The following is a 20,189-nucleotide window of genomic DNA, read 5'->3' on the forward strand; positions in this document are numbered from 1 at the left end:
TAAATATTTTAGTAGGGATTGTTGTTGGAGATATAACAATATGCTACATCCAATAAACATGAAATAAGAAATGTAGAAGCAAAACCCAAGAAACATGACATTATAAAATCTTTCAAACAACTAAATTGAAGATCGAGACAAACAACTCCACTACAGTAGTTCCAATAAATATGTCAAGAAAAAAACTTGTCTCATTTCAAACTAGCAGTTATTGAAAGCGTGGGTCTTTCACTGACCTACTGGTTTAAATACAACAATATATTTCATTCTACTCCAATTTATAAAATGATGGACACAGCTCTGTATGTTAAATAAATATTAACTTGACATCAGAAACTAAAAAAATAAATTTAAAAAAAAAAACAAACGAAATTTGTAAAAAGAAAATGCAGATGGATGCAAGTAAGAAGGGAACCATAAGTTAAATATTAATTCAACTAAGACAACAAAATTAAGACAAGAAAGAAAAGTTTGTATTATAAAGTACTCACTACAAAGATCTAATCTAACAGAAAAATTGATTAAAAACAAGTTTTGTAAATTTATCAAAGAAAGTTCTCCAAGATCTTCAGAAACCCAAATAAGGTCACCATCAGCTAATGTCCTGCATACTGAAGTTAAGATAAGGAGACTGGCTTTACCATGCCTTGGAATTTCCTAAGAAATCCCTTTATTCACAGCATTATATATGTAAGCAATCAATTCAAATATCTTTAGAATTTCTATCTAAAGTAGTGTTCATTGAGACATTACTAAGACAGATACACAAAAACGAGTTTCCATACCATTTTCCACATATGTTGTTATTAGATTAATATACAAACTTAGCTAGCTTACAGCCTAGACAATAAGATGAGACAAATATTTAAGAAATTTGAAACAGCAACAAATACATGCCATGGTTATGCAGCAAGCTTTGTGGTTACTAAATAAAGCATTTGAAATTGACCACAATACCAAAACCTTGATTGACAACTTTCTGTTTTGTGTCAGTGTATAAGAATACTTTAGGAAGTTAAAATTTGATAGGTAAGAGAGAGAGAAAAAGGAAACAGTATTATCAACAAATATCAGCAAAATATTTGTTCCAAGCATTCAAAACAATGACAATTTAAAATATTGTTTAGGAAAATAAATTAATGAGAGGATTTCCCAATAATAACAGTGCAACCATCAAGTTAGCATTCATAATACGGTAAATTTACTGGCTGCATCAAAGCTAAACTGGAAGATTTCCAGACTTGGAAGGTTTAATGATCCATTTTTCCCAATAAGGGACAAGGAATTTTCAATATGAAATACACTGCATAAGACTATATGGTCAAACCAATCATCTCTTTGAGTTATCATAGACTATTTAAAAATCCAAAAATTACCTGAAACTTACTGAACAAGTGGTCACTTTCAGCTTTGTCAAAGACATTTTGTTCTTTCAAGTAATGACATAACAGAAATGAAAAAGTAAAACTATGATAGAATCAAATTTAAGACTCTAAAGTAGGCAATTACACGGGCATACAGATATGTGTGAGAACAAGTGACTAAATTAACCAATTTAAGATGCTTTACAAACTATAAAATTATCTTAAGATCAAGATGGGAAAATAATATAAGTTAGGGGCTGCAATGAGTTTAAGGGAAACCTATGGTACTGATATGAAATAGGAACTGGGTTAAAAGTTGAAATGTTTACACAGCAGGGAAAAAAAAAAAAAAAAGTAAGACTAAATGCATTACATCATAAATTTGTTCAAATCTAAAATAGAGATACTAACAAGAACAAATTGCCAAGATTAGTTAAGGTTATCCTTGGTCAACTCCCAAATTCCACTTTGTCTTAAGGCATTCCTCTGAAAATGATCTAAGAGGAGGAGGAGGAGGAAAATTATTCAACAGCTGAATGATCTGCAATCACTTTACTACAATGTGAAATAAAGTTGATAATCTTTTAAAGAAACTAACAGAGACTAAATGTTGCTAATTTTAGTAATATTACCAAACAGTTAATGTAAAAAGATTTTGAAAGAAGAAAAAAAAAAAAAAACATTCTAATAGCAGGAGTTCTATTACATTTATAAAAAAAAATTTCATCAACTTAAAAAAAAAAAAAAAAGAGCCATACCTAGAATCACAAAATAAACTTAGTTTAAGTATATAAAAAAATCTAAACCTTAATTGTTAACTATATTAATCAATGAAATATTAATAAACAAATTTCATAGTGAAATGCATCTTTATACAAATTACTGTTTCATTCTTTCCAGATGATCAGCACTGTTTAAAAACTGAATGAGAAACATGGAAAAAATATTTGTTTTAACCAAGATGTAATAAGACATTGATAAAATAAAATAAAAAACAATTCAATTTAAAAAGTGACATTTAAATTAGGAATAAATTCTATAAATTGAGGTCAATAATTCCACTATATACATATATATATATATATATATATATATATATATATATATATATACAGTAAATATTAACTTGCTCCCATTTGTAACTAGAATAAACCCAGAAAAAGAAAAATGGATTTTGATGTGAGTTTTCTACCCTTTGTTTTCCCACTGAGTGGGGGAAAATTTTTTTTTTTAAATGGAAGATATTCAGTGGAGGGGTTTTTAAATACAAGTTAGCATAAAACTAAACAGCCATATCATTCAGCAACGATAAAATCAGGTTATAGCAAGAGACTCTAAATATCTTCACAGCAAATACTGAGTTCAGTAACAATTTTTGTTAGAAATCTCTTGACTCTGAAATTAATTTTATCGACTCTCCTGAGCTGAAGCAGCAAAATAAAGCACATTACTAATGAGTCAAATTGTAGAAACACGGTAATAAAAGAACAGCTTAATTTTACTTCCTATGAAATAATAGCTACTGACATTTCATATATTTTATGCTATTGAGAAAGAAAGAAAAAAAAAAGAGATAGAGAGAAACCCTCATGTAGGCAAGAGGAAATTAAAATTTGATGATGTCTCCTTTAATATTCCAAGTAGCTCAGCAAATAAAGGTTACAGTGTCAGAAAGAATGGCTAACAGTTGGTTTAAAGTAAGGTGCTACATTGATCTTACACAAAGCCATAACTGATTGGCATTAAAACCAAACAATTAAGGCCAGCAGATAACTAGAATACACAATACAGAACAACCAAAAGACCAGCACAGCAACACAAATTTACAGAGACAACTTGCTTCAATATTATTTCTTCTCGATATTACTTTCTTTGCTTATGAAGCTGAGACACATACCTAGTTAACAGGGTTTGGAGCTTATATTTTTATTGGTAACATCCTTAAATTAAATTTTTTTTTTTCTTTCTTCCAAAATTCAGTAGCTCTAATGAAACAATTTGTTTATTCTGCTATACTACCAGGTGGGATGTGGAGCTCAAATGCACAATCTCGTAATTTTAACCGTAACTTTTTTGGTGTTGTTTGGATTGGCCGGCACGACTGGTAGTGGTAATCAAGGGTTGACTTGGTTTGTTTTTGAGTTGCCAGATAGGAATGTTCAGTGTGTTTTGAAATGTTACTGCTGCTGCTGCTGCTACTGTTTCTGTGATGGCGTCTGTGTTTGTGTGAAGAAGATGAAGAGGAGGACCTATCACAATGTGCTTCCCGAGGTGCGGAAGATGATGATGATGATGACGAAGATGATGATGTGGATGAGGACGAGGATGATGATAATGATGATGAGGATGATGATGAATCCTCTAGATCAAAGAGGACACAGTTTGATTGATTGGAAGATAGGTGTTCCTCCAGGATTGGGTCTCGACGCATGCGGATAGTCAATTTAGGAATCTTATATTGTGATTCAGTTTCCAGGCTGCTATCATATCGCGTATGGCAACGAGGCAGTGAATGCTTGCGTTTTGTATTAGTCAATTTGTGGTGTTTGCTCCCTGCAGCTGCTATAGGACTGCTTTTTTTACACTGTTGGTTGAACATTTTTCGAGTTATTTCAGGGAAGCTAGATTTTATACTAGGGTCACGAATGCGCAGTTTCAAACTTCCTGGTGTGTTAAGAAGAGTGTATGACGTTGGGCTGGTTTCAGAGAACTTATCTAATAAATTTACACATACTTTAGGTACTGACTGATTTATTAAATCAAATTTTGTTGTTTGCACAGGTGATGGTAGGACATCAGATTGAGGGGAAGGCACAAGGCCAGAAGGCTTCTCAGAAAACTGAGAGGCTTCTATCTTAGAAGTCCTCTGCAAACCAGCACTAACATCAGCTGCTGCATGAATATAATTAAGATGAGGTGGAGTAGACTGAATCTTAGATTGCAGAAATGAATGCTTAAAAACTTCATCAGACTGAGAATGCTTTTGAGAGCTAGGTGCACTAGGGGCTTTATGACAAGGGGTAGACAGAAGGATTTTGTTGCTTAGAGAATTACACGTTTTTTCACTAAACTGGGAAGACAACTTAGCTGCTTGAGGAGACTTGGCTATGTTTTCAGAAGTGTAATAAAGGAAAGGATTATCTTCTCTTTTAATTTTTGGAACGGAGATACTCTCTGTATTAGTGGGGCTACTAGGAAATAAAGTATCTGTGTGTGAGATTTTAGGTGGAAAACATTCAACTTTGATCTTAGAAAGAAGTGGAGGAAAAGAAGGTATGACATTTTGTTCTGAATCTCCTTGGGGAGACAATACTTCTGATTTTATATTTTTGGGTGATGAAAGTTCCATCTTGATGCTCTTTGGGAAAAAAATAGGGTCCGTTTCAAGAGGCATGTTTTCTGTATCTGTGGATTTTGTTCTTTTTGAGGGAGAGTCTAGTACATCAGACAAAACCTCTCCATTCATCTTTGAACTAGTTTCATCATCATGACCATCAGAGGAATTTTGATCAAATGGTTTTTGCCGCAGTCGAGGACTTGACCTGACAGTAGTATTATTTTTTAGAGAAATAGATTGTTTGCTTTTGTTTATAAAAGGTTTCTTGTCTTGATTGTAGATTGCTGTACTATCCATAGACACATCACTGACCTGCAGGTTGGCCATGGAGTGTGTTGAAGCTGCAATCTCACTGTCAGTCAATGACTTCCAGCAGTCATTCTTACTGTTGATGGTCAGCTGATTGGGTCGCAAACAATCAGATTGTCCTCCCAACTTTTCAGCAGTATCTCCATTAGTCAGGCATGAAATTTTGGAGGGGGTTTCTAGTTTTTGAGAATTTTCATTGGTGGTTGGGTAAAAATCTTTTTGACATATATTTTTAGCAGGAACTAATGGTGAAATTTTTGACTCTAAAGCTGTCTTTAATTCTATTTTAGTATTGTCTTCTCCATTGAGAACTAATGCTGAGAGTGTTTGGCCCTGTTTTGTTTCCTGCTGCAGTGTTACTGATGGTAATGCAAGTGATGGTGGAACTAATTCGATTTCTGGATTTTCCCTTTGGGCCCCTTCACAATCAAGTTGATACTTGTCTTGATTGAACTGAGAATTCCCATTTGTTAGGCTGCCGTTGTTGCAACTATCACTGACAGTATCTGCTGCATCTAATTTAGAAGGCTTCCTGCTATTATTAAGATGCAGAACAGCTGACTGGCTGTCTGACTTGAAAGCTTCAGTCTTTGCTTGTTCATTGCTAAGTTCAGATGCAGATGGAACAATCGCAGTCGAAGAAAAGGTTTCTTTTGTCTGTTGTGAGGAACTCACAGACAGCTCAGCTGGTACTTCATCAGCAATAGAAATATCAGGAATGCGAGCAGTACCATCAGATGGTGTTGCTTTCATTTCTTCTGAAGATGCAGCAGCTGTACCAACTTCAGTACACCCATTCTTGTGGACTGATTTATTTGGGCTTTGTTTGGCTCGTTTTCTTCTAGCATTCCTTTGGTCTCTGTGCATAGCTTCACTCAAATTAACTGACCGACTGCCATTGATTGAGACTGGTAACTGACGCTCCAGCACCACTTTAGGTTCAGGCAAGTTGATACCCTGAGAAAGGAGAATCTCAGCATCATAGCGTGTAATACCTCGTTTCTTCAACTCTGCAGACTTCAAGAGGTGTCCATTTTTTTTCAGATTTGTGGAACGGAAATCCCAATTTTCTGTAAAAGATTAAGAGAAAAATGCACATTACATATAGAAATCATTAACTAAAATGAAAAGAGTTAGAAAAAATACAAAGCTAACCATGTGAAAATATCTGGGACATTGAAGAGCTGCAGAAAGAAGCTTTGGAAATATTAATTCTGTAAAATTGAAAAGAATATTGTTATGGAAACTATTTAAAGACACATTTTGATCATTAAAGGCTACCTAAATACTATTTAATATTCTAAAACATGAAGTCAGGATGCTCTTTCACATGTTCAGTTGGCTGAATAATATATTTTAAACATTCACTTAAGATATAGTTGACTGGTATACTAAATGGTAATTAAAGATTTTAATACTAACTATATTGTAAAATATGATTCTGAAATGAGTTTTTCAAATTTGTGAAATGTACAATTATCTTAATCATTTTGATTCTGATTTAAAAATATATTCTTGCAGAAGTTATTTATCCATTTTATGAAAGATAATTGTATAGAGAGAACACACTATATTCCTTAGCTAATAGGATTTGAGAGGCTTGTATCACAAAAGGTCAATAATCATCATAGTGGAAGTGAAAAAAACAAAAACATATCTAAATGATTAAGAGTTTGCATTTTATAACTGATTCTGTATTATGACCTGGAGGAGGAGCTGACAATTTTGTTGACAGGCAGGTTAAATAGTTAATTTAAATAGAAATTGTGTAGTTTCCAGTACCCAGATCAAATTGTCTAATACTAACAAACATCCACAAGGATCCAGCTTTAGTTTCCATAACACAAATGGAGAGAAACTGAGGTGCCAATTTATTTCAGTTATTTATTCCTGACATTGGATCTGAAAACTCAGCACTGTTAGCCAACAAAATATTCTTAACAATTCCAGAGAGCAGTTGCCAACAGTATGAATTATAAAATTCATTCTACCCATTTAGGTAGACTCAGGTGTTTAGAGATAAACATCTTGACTTGATATCTAATTATTCAAGACAGGTACAAACTTAAGTTTTAACGAGTTTGTCCAGTACCTTATTAATTTGGTCACTGTTACTCTCTAAAGAAAAGAGAGCCTAAATCATACCAGATTCATTAAAATAATTGTTTATAATAATTCCTCTATCATTTTCTCACAAATCAATGAATTAAACTGAATTATTTCAAGAAAATAATAATTTCAATAGACTAAGTTGTAAAGTGAAACAAAAAGTGGTTATTTTAAAGTAAAAATGTTATATAAGAATATACTTCATAGGTGATTATAGAGAAAGAAATTTATAAACATTATAGTAAGAGGTATTTTTAAAATAACAACTTAGACTATATAGATTACATTGGATTTAAAACATGATCAGTCACTTGAGGGTAAATAATTAAAAATAAAGGATTATCATGTATAATTTCCTAACATGACAAAAAGCTCACAAATGCTATTTTGAGAAGCAATCATCAAAGGTAGAGTGATAATTAGAGGCCTGAACAAGCAGAGGCAGCAAGCAATAAATTCACATCACAATAGGAATAAATAAGCAAAGGGGAAACATTTTTACAATGCAACTGATAACAGCACAGCAATTTTAAAATTTAAGTAAGAGGACGCAGCACAATAGAGGGAGTAGGGTCAAAATTCTTATACAAATTATAATGCATTTACATTTACTATTTATACTTCTTAATGTAATGCTAGAGTAAAAGTTAAAAAAAAAAAAAAGATCATTTATAGAGCACTTTTGGTAAATCATTACATCCTTACCTGCTTAATGACTACAATAGCATGCAGAATGTTTTGAAATCCACTGAATAAACTTGAAATAACCAGAAATGAACTATTAAGATTTTTTCCCAATCCTAATAGTTCATTTAACAAAATGCAAATCATTTCAACATATAATACCACAATTACACTTTTCTGGTGTTCAAATATTTTTACAGACTTAAGTACAAATTGTCCATCTTTGGTTTCAGTCAATCAAGATTTTAAAAATAGCCAAGCTATTCTTAAATAACAAATCTGTTTATAAACATTCAACTAGGATTAATTCTTGTTATATTTGTTGAGCATCAATAAAATGAAGATAAATATTGCTGTTGCTATTAATACACAAGTTAAACAAATAAAAAGGTATGTGGTAATAAGAAAAGAGAAGAAAAACAAAAGAAGCCTCCTGCAATCCAAATGAAACATAGCATTCAGGCATCACATTCTAATAAATAAAAAACATTGTCACCAAAAATATGAACAATAGATGCCTATTTCACAAAAGTTTGACAATCCGCTGAAACGTGGAAATTAGGCATTTTATGAATAAAACAATGCCGGACATATTTTTTTCCCTTGCCTTAAAAAAATACATTAATTGAAATTAAATAGATAAGAAAAAAAACCCAGTTACTTATATGGTGGAAGAAAAGATATAAGGGAGAGAGTAGGAGTTAAAACATTCATAAATTCTCAAGGAAAGAGAAGCTTAGTTAGCATTAGAAATACTTCAGTTCCTAATGGGAAAATTGCTCTGCTTAAGGTCTGCTGATAAAGTTGTTAGATTCTGTTGCAGTTGAAGGATATTAAGAAACCAAACTAAAACTGAAATTCTGTTTCTTGAAAGATTCCCTAACCTTCTACGCTTCAGCAGCTTGTGAAAAAGGTCAATTTACGAATAGCTACTATTTTTTGCATAATAAATATTTCTTTTTAAATTGTAAAATGATAATTTTGAAATGATTTTTCTCTAGTCCATAATAGAAAATTTAAAGAGAATATTACATGTTTGTTTGCAATGTTTAATCTGTCTTTAAAGGCTCCAGCTCCAAATGGGGTGGCTTCTTACAAAAACTCTCCAGAATGGCAAGCCCACCGGCAGCATCGTGTGAAAAGAAGAAAAATAATTTAGTTACTTCAAAATGTCTAATATTTTGGTAGGGACATGAAGAGAAGCATGGAGAAAGTGAAAACGTCTAAGAGTAAATTGGAAATTCTTTGGACCAAGATATTTATTTGGGTAAAGAGCAAGTATTTTCCCTTAGGAAGGCCATAAAACCTTATACTGACACTAATTTTGAAAGATGTGCAGGAAATCTTCAGGATTGAAACATATCCGGGCACACATTTTTCACTCACAGACCAAAAAGAGAAAAAAAATTTAGAATACCTACCATTTCCAGATATATAGGCCTCATTCACCCTAATTGACATTTTTGACTGAAGTGCCTGATTTTTCATTCTATTTATCCGATCATTAGTATCCCGAAATTTGTAACCTTGGTCCAGTTCAGGGCTTCCAGGTGGATCTTTTACTTGAAAAGCACCTTTTTTACGCCTGTAAGATAAAATTCACATTTATGGCAATGGTTTAAAAAAATAGAAACAAGGTAATCAGGAGCACTTATAAAGTGGCTGAAGCTGCTTGAAATAGTAGCCAAAATCCCTCAGATCACATCAACATTTTAAGTAATGAAAGGGTATATTGGACAATGTAGTTCTAAACATTTCTAAATTTATAGGATAGTCATGACTGGAATACCTTTGAATATAGGCCTGCTGAACCAGAGCCAACTTGGCGAGTAAGCATCATTACTAGGCCATGAACCAATTAGTAAGCTTAGTAAAATACAGCAACCAAACCTTTCTTACAAAACTGAAAGTACATTCCTTTTGAATACTTAAGGTAACAGGGCCAATAAACAGTTTTGTCAGCTAACAAATTAGCATATGATTCCCAGTAAGAAATAGTCTTTTGACAACTGTGTTATTTGAAACTGTTTTCTTACTTTCTTCAGTCATTAAGTTCAGTACAATTTCTAAGTCAGCTTTCCACTGTAGCGGTAGTTGAACAATGTATGATATAGCACTCCTCCATGAACAAGTATGACATTCTTATCTAACTACTACTGAAGCTTCATTTAATCTCTCTATATTGTAAATAGTTTCTCCTCCAACTTCTCAATGCTGCCTGTGTATTATCAGATGCATTTATTAGAACCTAGCTTTGCTACTTTTGTTTATTCAAGATTGATCTGAAGATGCAGAAACTGTACCAACTTCAGTGCACCCATTCTTGTGGACTGATTTATCTAGTACCACTTTCACATTTTTTCATTTCATTTAACGAAAGTGTATCCAAATCATTTCTCCCCTAGTATATCCTGAATTTTCTGGATATACACTGCAGTAATTTGGAACATATTTTTGGCATAAAACAAAAGCAAGGAGCTGGTTTTATCTGCTGTTTAGCTTTCTTCACGAACCTTATGAAAAGGTCTTCTAGTCATACATACTATATTATTCAGACACCATACTGCTATTCTCTGATTATATATTTGCTCCATCCACAACACCAGTTAGAGGGCTTCCCTCAACATTATAAGAGTCCTGTATATTTACAATCATAATAAAATTTCAAACCAAAGAACTGGATCATGTGGCACCAACATTAAAAATACCTAGAAAGTATTTAAGATACATTAAAATAAAATATGAATGAAATTTAAAGAAATAGAATATTAACTATAGTTCTTTAACAATACAGAACATTTTTTTTTTTTTGGCTTGTATTTGAAAAATTTCGAAATTATTTACTTACCTCTCACATGTAACACACTCACATAAGCAGTTTTTATCACCAAAGAAATCTTCTCCATAGTAACATGTTATTTCTTCATTAGATTCAATATCCCTGAGTACTTCAACACAGGCAGTATCCCGACCAGTAGACACAAACTGTTGACATAAATTTTTTTAATCTTAACAAAGCAATTCTTGAAGATGTTGAAAAAAAAAACTTTTAATTATATTTATATGATTTCAGCAAGTCAGTTTTTATATATAAATGTTGTGTAGAGACTTTATACACTCACAGGAAACTGTCAAAAGCTATCATTTAAAGACAGTTTTAAAACTTTTCCAAAATAACAATCTGCATATTCTAAACAGTCTTATAATTATTTTTTCTATTAGCTATGTTAATCTTTGATATAATTAATATGTTAATCTGTATATTCTAGACTTTCTAAAATATATATCATAACACTAACAAACAACATTACCCAATTCTGCAGGCAATCACACTGCCATACTAAATCCCTTCCAGTCTGTCTTAAAAAATCTACACACACCAATTTTAGCCACCATGTAGTTGAACGTATTGATACCTGCATGAAGTGGATAAATATATAACATGCTCAGTTTCTTATGTTTGTTACACTAATACAATTAGCAAATCCCACTTGCTGGTTGGCCTACTATTGTTGGTATGATTTTGATCATTGCCTCCCTTATTAACAATTCAACCAATTTTTTGGCACTTAACTTTTATAGATTTGAAATACCAAAGAAACAAGATCATATTTTACATATAACTGTTTCAAGTTTCCTTTTGAATTAATTATGATATAAACCTAACTTACTACAGAGATTTGTTCACATTCATTTAACAAAACAATGAAAATGATATTGTGTGAAATTATTGATTAGTTTTTTCTCTGCAGTTCCAGAACATATATATATATATATATATATATGTGTGTGTGTGTGTAATTCCAAGAGATTTAAAGGTTGTGAATCCAACCAACTAAGGGATAATATCTATCCAATATACTGCTGGTAGAATACCCAATTATTAATACACAAGTGCTTTTTCATTGCATGGCAATTACACTACTGAATGTAATAAATGGGTGAGGGTAAAGTTTTTTCACCCTTAATTTATACAGCAATAAGAAAGTGAAGGGGATCGAGAGGTGGTGTTCATCAACTTTTAGACATTCTATCATGCCTATTTATTTATAAAAAAAACAACAAAAAAACAAAAATATAAAAATATACATACATGTATAACATATTATGCTCTACATATAAAAATACCGGTAATTATTAAAATATATAACGTAGAGCATCAAAAGTAGGATAGTATCTTACAGCTATTTCAGCCAAGAAGCCATAGTACCCCACTCTACTTCCATCCCTTCAGTGAACTGAAGTATTTGGTAGATGGTAGATGAGATTAAGGTACTTGGATGTGTCTCTGGGCTTCATCAGAGAATATAGAAAGTTTATTATAAGATTAAGTTATAAATATAAATACATACATATATACACACTTTTACATATACACACATAAACATCATCATCTTCATCGTTTAACGTCCGCTTTCCATGCTAGCATGAGTTGGACGATTTGACTGAGGACTGGTGAACCGGATGGCTGCACCAGGCTCCAATCTGATCTGGCAGAGTTTCTACAGCTAGATGCCCTTCCTAATGCCAACCACTCCAAGAGTGTAGTGGGTGCTTTTACGTGCCACCGGCACGAGGGCCAGTCACACGATACTGGCAACAGCCATGCTCAAAATGGTGTTTCTTACATGCCATCTGCACTGGCAATGACCTCGCTCAAAATGATTTTCTAAAGTGCCAGTAAGGTGACGCTGGTAACAATCAAGCTCAAATGGTGCTATTTACATGTCACTAGCAAGTAACTCGCATGACAAGATAAAGAAAACACCTTGACTAAGTATGTGGTATATTTAAGAGAGGGAAGTGGCTTAATGCTAGGTATTGAGAAGCTAAATATGATAGGATAAACACAGATGTCTTGCTATATTATATAAGAGTGGGTGGGAGTAGTTAAGAAGATAAAGACAGTTGCAACAATGTGCTAGAGCGAACTGTAACAATTACAAGAAGGTGAATATAAGAGTGAATACTGACAGCAGATCAAGGGGTGGATGAGATGGTAGATAATTTCATAAAAGTGTGAGAAACAGTAATGGATAGCTAGAGATGGGGTTAGAAGTAGTGGGTGACAAACAAAGGTGGAGGTGTGGTTGATGGGAAATAGCAAGGGTGGGGGAGGTTAGACAAGAGAGATAGAAGCAGCTCAGGAAGGAGGGACAACAAAACCTCAACATCATAACTGTAGCAGAAACATAGGACATCTCTATTACTGTTTCGCATATATCTGGCAGTTGTCAATCATAGCCATGCATGACCAGTTTAAGTGTTTACAGAATATCAACTCAACTGTTTAACAAGACAACATGATTTGAGAATTTAAGAGCTTTTGCAACTAAGATTACAACTTTTCAACCGTACTCTGTAGTAATTTCAGTACTATTTCGTTTTTACACATGAAAATTCACACACTTTTCATTAACTACAAGTATTCCTAAAACTAGTATAGAATCTTACATTAAGTGATTGAAAGATTTATCAAGAGACAAGAGGGCAGTCTATTAGAAGTGACTTTAACAGAAAATCAGTGCCTAGTCTGTGTAAATTGAGACAATGTGATATTAAGAATTCTGTTAAGACACACCAAAACATTTTTAACAAATATGAACCCATGAAACATAAACTGGTACTTATATACCATGTCCATTTGGTAATTTCATTTGTTTTTTTTTTTTAAACACACAAATTGAAAAATTTAGTAAATGATAGAAAAACAGAAAAGTTACCTTACAATTAGGTCTGCAATCATGGTTAATAAAAGATGCAGGGCCCAACCATAATTGAGCACAGTTCTTGCGACAAGAAAACATAACACTAAAATCATTTAGACCAGGTTTCAAGAGTTGTTCTTCTTCAAGTTTAGTCAATTCAGCAATACAACCAACTAGCATGGGAACTCGATTTTGTTTCCGCCTACAATATCATATAAAAACTACCTTAATCAACTGGAGATCATACAGAATAATAATTGTATATAATGACACATAATTAATAAAGACTTCAGCACACATCATTAACAGTCTAATTTGTTTACTTAAACAGAACAACAAAATTTGAACATGAGTAATCAAAATATAAGTAAAGCAATTCAAAATAAAAATGAAAAAAGAAAAAAAAAAAAATGTTTTTTTAACATTCTTCAAGTCTTTTATCAGGCAGCTAGGGTGCACTGACGGCAATCATCTCAGCCAAGATTAGCAATTAGCACAGAATGGTTCTGCGTATATTTGCGTCAACCACTTTAAAGCATGTACTGTTTATTTATGTAAACTGTCATCACTGCAAGGACCGTAAATTCAACGAAACCGGGGTAGCTGGATGCAACTGTAAATTCTGTGAAGGGCCAGAAGAATTTGCTGAATGTGCACAAATTTGATAGGAAATCATAGCAGAAATGGTGTAACTGCCAAAACTGCTGCTTTTATACTATTATGGTGATGAAGTCTCAAACTGAGTTAGAAATATTTGCATGAAGAGTCTAACAAACCTATCAGATTCCTTGAAATTTGCACAGTGGCCTCTATTATCGACTCCGTGAGTGATAGCAGATATTTATATCAACCGGTACACAAACAGGTACAAAACCGCAGCAGATAGGGCTGCATATATTTTCATCATCTGATTCAAAGCGAGTACACAGTGCATATAAATTTACACCAACTGATGTTATGAGATTAAATTTTAGTCTTATAACTAAAACTGCTTGTCTTCAGAAAGATATTTTTTCATGGAATGTTCTAGTGAACATACAAACAGTAATCTGATTATAAAATTTCTGGTATAATGTAAAAGATCAATTTGTTTATTAGAAAATAGAAATTAACTCACCATTTTCTCGTAGAACAAATTTTCCCACCAACCTGTCCATCACATTTATATCGATAACAAGGTATCAACTTGAATCCAGCATCTTTATCAAACATTCTCAGATATCTATATACCTAAAAGAATTATAAAAACAAAGCAATCTTAATTTCTAAAGTATATGATAAAAGTTTGCAAGAGTAACAAAGATGTCATTCTTCATCACATATAGTATAATTGCAACTAAAATCAGTAGAAAAAGGAAAGTAACTGATACAAATAGAACTATTAGTGCTAGTTTCTATCATTAAATGATTTGAAATCAGAGCAGCAAACTAGGATATTGGGCCAAATGCTCTTTATGTTTGCGTTAAATTGTATGTTAAGAGCTAATTGAGATTGATAACAATGCAAGAAAATGTACATAATGTATATCACAGCTTAGATTAAGTACATTGTATCCTTTTGTGTTGTAGGAGTTGACTAAAATGGTTGGCACACCAGAAAGCTCCCAAGATGCATATGATTAAATATCGGTAGAGTTACCTTCCTGTCTCATTAAAAATTATAATCGGAACTTGAAGTAAGGGAAAAATTCAGCCCAATTATGATGGCCAAGTGCTTGATGTCTTTTGTAGAAACTATAAAAAGATAGTGGGATATGGAATGTAGAAATGATGACAAGAAGACCAGAGGAAGTGATGAAGGCACTGACCAGAAGTGTGACCATATGTGCAGAAAGGCAAGAACAGTAGTAGAAGTGAGTCATGAAATTGACTGGTTGAGAAAATGATGCAAATGAATGTGGAAAGTAGGAAGAGACTGAAAAAGATATGGTTAAAGATGATGTAGGTGGAAATGAGAGCAAAGGGTGGGAGATAGCAAAAACTGCCATAGAGCCCTGCAAGGTTAACTTCTACTTTATCTGGGAACATAGCCTTAAAAACTATTGTTCTTGTTGCTGCTGCTATGAAAATGTGCTAAACTCAGGAGAATGGTTTAATGTTAAGCAATCATGCAAGATAGAAGTACTCATGATTAAAAAGGTACGAATGTATGCTCTTTGACTTTGAACATGTCAGTGGTCCATGAACTGATTAAGCATTTAGCAGTTGACTACTTATGCCGACAATATTTGTTTGGAATTTCACAATTCTGTCGCAATAGAGCTAAAGAAGAAAAAAAATCTATGATGATGATACATTTGGGAGGTAGATATGACTAAGACCTCTTTCCTAATTAAGTCAGTCAAATGACTTAATTTTGATTAATAATGATCACAAGAACAAAACAGAAACTCAACATGTTGATGCCTAAGATTAAACAAGAGACTCTTAGATCTTCAGTTTAACACTCTCCACAAAGCTATTTCAACTGAGAATGACCTCATAATTCATAAGTAATATATATTTTCAAACTTTCTTCACATCAAACACTTTTACTATACACCTGTCATGTTTGGTAAACAACTAACTGAAAATAGTAACCCTAAATTTTCAGAAATTCAGCTCTCAAAAGTTATACAGTTGCTAATACAAATGATAAGATAATTATGACTGAAATGTCTTTCATTATAATTTTTGAGTGACTGATCTGAGACTGCATAAGAACAGCAAAGTTTACTTTGAATTAATGACAGACAACATCTTACAAGGATGTACATTCTGCTAGATACAACAGCAAGATTTCCTTAACATCATAACACAGAATGAGGACACACTGGAAAATGTAGTCCCACAATAAAAACAGATATGTGTATATAATATACACACATGATAAAGTCCAAAAATCTAAAGTAAGTAAATGCCAGTTGTAGATGAATAAACATTACAAAATTGCTATTCTAAAATAAATCCGAGAAATCAGATTATGAAGCAATATAAGATAGAAAAGTTTCATGAAACTTGTGATAATGAGAGACAGAAGCTGAAAATGAAAAGGATTTTTAATACCGGAGATAAAAATATCTAGCCTGAGAAGTATTAAACCCTTTTCAACAAATATGACTACATGAAGGTTTTTCAAAAATCCCCCAAAATATTAAACTACAGAACATTTATTCTGGAGAGGAGTGCAACTCCATGGAAATAATTCCAATTAAAATGTAAATTCAACATTGACACAAGAAAGTAATAAATAATATTTTCCTATGTAAAGCACTTGGCTATGAAAAAGAACTGGACTATTGATCACAATGTAAAAACTTGAAAAATTTACATCAATTCATTGTAATCTTGGGTCAAGGTTCATTACTTTGCATGGCTAGCATTTTTGGTTGTTCTGATTTCCAATATTCTATTTAATGATAGAACATGGGGCTCTTAACTAACCAATATCTTATACATATCTGCCCACAAATGTATCTTGTGTTATCCTTCAAAATATATCAATATAGTTTTTTTTTTATAGTAACACAAGACCATAGACTTATAGGGATGGTGTATAATGGTTTGAATTAATATCAGTACATTACTGGTTGTTGTTTCATCAATTCTTAGAAGCCATCATAAAATGTCAATTTAAAATATAGAAGGACAAAACTAAATACTTTAAGGTATTTGGTTCAATGCTCTTCCACTCTGCTTTTGTACAAATACAACAATTCAATTATTTGTGCCATTAGCTGCAATTATGTGACATTCAAAAAATTGCCCACACTACTCAAAAGATTGCTACCTTTGTATTACATGTTTCACTTTAATTACAGTAGCATTTTCCAGTTAAAATAATCCTTTTAATTTAACCAATCAATTGACAAGTAGATGAAAATATAAAGACTAAAGTTTCAGAAGTACAACAGAATATCAATGACAGAGTTTATGAATAATACAATATTTTCAAATAAGTGTTTAATAATTAGAGTATTGAGAACTGCATCATGTCTAAAGAGAAAGTGAATACCATAATTTATACTACATCTAATAATGTTTAATTTAAAAAAGATGTTTCTATTTTATCGGAAGGAATTGATACCTTCACTTTGCTAACTACAGCTAAAAGAAGTACCATTAATTGTAAGACAGCATAAATATTTAGGTAATTGAAATAGTCAATACTTACATGCTCTCGGAAAATTCTACGGTTTTCTTTAGATTTGCCAATAAGAAAATTCCTAACTACATCTTCACATAGAAACTTTGCATAAGTATCTTCATAACATTGATCTTTCATAAATTTTTCCACTAGGGCAGTTAGTTCTTCTTGACGGCCTCTTAATGGCTTGTGCCTAATAAAAATTAAAAACAGAAGTTAGAAATAAGAAAATCACTTAAATATTGTTAAAAGAGATTAGAAAATTCCACTAAATTACTAGTGGAAGAGATTTTACAACACTCTAAAGAGAAAATCAAATCCACTTGTTAAAATAGGATATTCAAATAAATTAAATTTCAATAACCTCCAGTAATTGTACTCTAATTTCTGAGTTTGTGAAAATGTTCTAATAGATCAATTTTCCAAACCTTAAGATATATGATTTTGTTCAAAGACAATATGCATCACTGTTGGTATTCTAAGTTTCCATTTCTTGCATGTTCTTCATGACAAAGCAAGTATAGGAAACTCAAAGTAGGTTTGGAGTAAAACTTTATTTACTTTTGAATGAATGAATAAGTGTAATAACATGTATTATTTTTTTTCTTTAGGTATGTATAACCTATAGTGCATGCACACACACACACACTAAAACACTATTTCTATGCATAGAAAAGCTGAACATTAGAAGCATCAGTTGTGGCGTGCAAGAGAGACGATTGCGCTGGTATGGACATGTGGTGAGAATGGAGGAGGATAGCTGCGTGAAAAAGTGCCACACCCTAACAGTTGAGGGAACCCGTGGAAGAGGTAGGCCCAGGAAGACCTGGGCTGAGGTGGTGAGGCAAGACCTTCGTACATTGGGCCTCACCGAGGCGATGACTACGGACCGAGACCTTTGGAAATGGGCTGTGCGTGAGAAGACCCGGCAAGCCAAGTAAGATCGTTGCCAGTGCCCCTGGACTGGTTCTTGTGCGGGTGGCACATGAGATGCACCATTTTGAGCGTGGCCGTTGCCAGTACCGCCTGACTGGCTCCTGTAGGATTTTCGAGCGAGATCGTTGCCAGTGCCCCTGGACTGGCTTGTGCGGGTGGCACATAAAAGACACCATTTCGAGCGTGGCCGTTTTCGTGCGGGTGACACGTAAAAGCACCCACTACACTCTCTGAGTGGTTGGCGTTAGGAAGGGCATCCAGCTGTAGAAACTCTGCCAAATCAGACTGGAGCCTGGTGTTGCCATCCGGTTTCACCAGTCCTCAGTCAAATCGTCCAACCCATGCTAGCATGGAAAGCGGACGTTAAACGATGATGATGATGATGATTTATTCATACACCCACAATGCAGATGCTACTATTGCAGAAGTTAAATCTTTTGCAATTTTGAATCCTCTGCAACAGTTAATATATTATCACCCACACACACCTCTAACACAGACACTCCTAAGTCTTCATCAAACTTTAATAATTTCTGCTCTTACCAAATTGACAAACCACAGCATAATCAGTTACATCACCCCACTCCAACCCCAATGTCAATACAACTCAGTTAACTGGTCAGAGCTCCACCAATTCGATGCTAACTATCCTTGGCAACAAAATGTCCCATATTCCAAGACTGCTAAGCAACTTAATGAAACCATCCCTTTGGGTATGTCCCTTCACAGCTCTCACACAACCAAAGTCTATAACATTAAATTTCTGAAATGTTTACACAGCTGCAATGCAGCAGTACAAGAACATGGTCTACGTGTGCAATGAAGAAAAAAAAATGTCTTTACAAACAGGATTGTTTTTACTCCCAAAAGGAAAAAAAGGTTTTATGCATTGCAGAATTTTGGGGGAAATCCTTCTATCCAAGCATTTCGAAACTATGAAGGCTCTCTGCTGAGAAAAACTAATTTACTGTCTGCTTTTGAAATGCAACAAAACTACCAAACCAATCTGACACCTAAATACAAATACATGGTTAAGTTTGAAAACACTTCTGGTCACTTCAAATACAGTGCCCAGCTCTGACAATGCTATTCTTGAAAAATGTGCCTCAGAGCTAGCCCATATCTTTGCCAAACTCTTCAATATTTCTCCAGAGATTTATACCAATCTTTGGAAACCTACTACAGTCCATCTTGTTCCTAAAAGAGGCAACCTCTCTGACCCTACTAGCTACCAACCTATTTTTCTCAATTCCAACATCTAAAAGTGATAGTAGTTAAATACCTTTTCAAACTCATTCAGTACTTTTACCCTCTCAGTAACATTAATATGCATCCTACATCCCGAATCAGTCACCTGTTCTTGAGAAATGTAGTGAATAATGTAATCTGACCATGCCTCATGCATCTCTCGAGTCAGAAGTACTATCACAATGTGAGCTGACAGGGGTCTTATCACACTGACTATAAATTCTGGGGTATCCCAGTGATTGGTTATGTCACCCATTCTTACACCTGTACACTTACAACTTACACGTTATCACCTTTACCAATGCTCACTTTAAAGATGTATCACTCTTCACTATTCCAACTGTGCACATACTAGTGTTATCAATATG

General features: G+C 33.3%; 1 protein-coding gene across 3 annotated transcripts in view; it reads right to left on the reverse strand.

The window, feature by feature from the left end:
* Nucleotides 1-2,844: 2,844 nt before the first annotated feature.
* The window catches only part of LOC106875752 (uncharacterized), a 31,736-nt gene continuing 14,391 nt past the window's right edge, over nt 2,845-20,189 (reverse strand). For all 3 annotated transcript variants that reach the window (XM_052967974.2, XM_014924006.3, XM_014924007.3), the window contains 6 exons: nt 17,665-17,830; nt 14,629-14,741; nt 13,527-13,713; nt 10,652-10,788; nt 9,225-9,388; nt 2,845-6,080 (listed from right to left, as the gene is read on the reverse strand). In XM_052967974.2, coding sequence (XP_052823934.1) covers nt 3,367-6,080; nt 9,225-9,388; nt 10,652-10,788; nt 13,527-13,713; nt 14,629-14,741; nt 17,665-17,830 — 3,481 coding nt within the window. In that variant the 3' untranslated portion in view covers nt 2,845-3,366. The remainder of the gene's footprint in view (nt 6,081-9,224; nt 9,389-10,651; nt 10,789-13,526; nt 13,714-14,628; nt 14,742-17,664; nt 17,831-20,189) is intronic.

Source organism: Octopus bimaculoides, chromosome 5 (assembly GCF_046866305.1).
Source record: "Octopus bimaculoides isolate indiv1 chromosome 5, ASM4686630v1, whole genome shotgun sequence".
NCBI classification, from domain to species: Eukaryota; Metazoa; Mollusca; class Cephalopoda; order Octopoda; family Octopodidae; genus Octopus; species Octopus bimaculoides.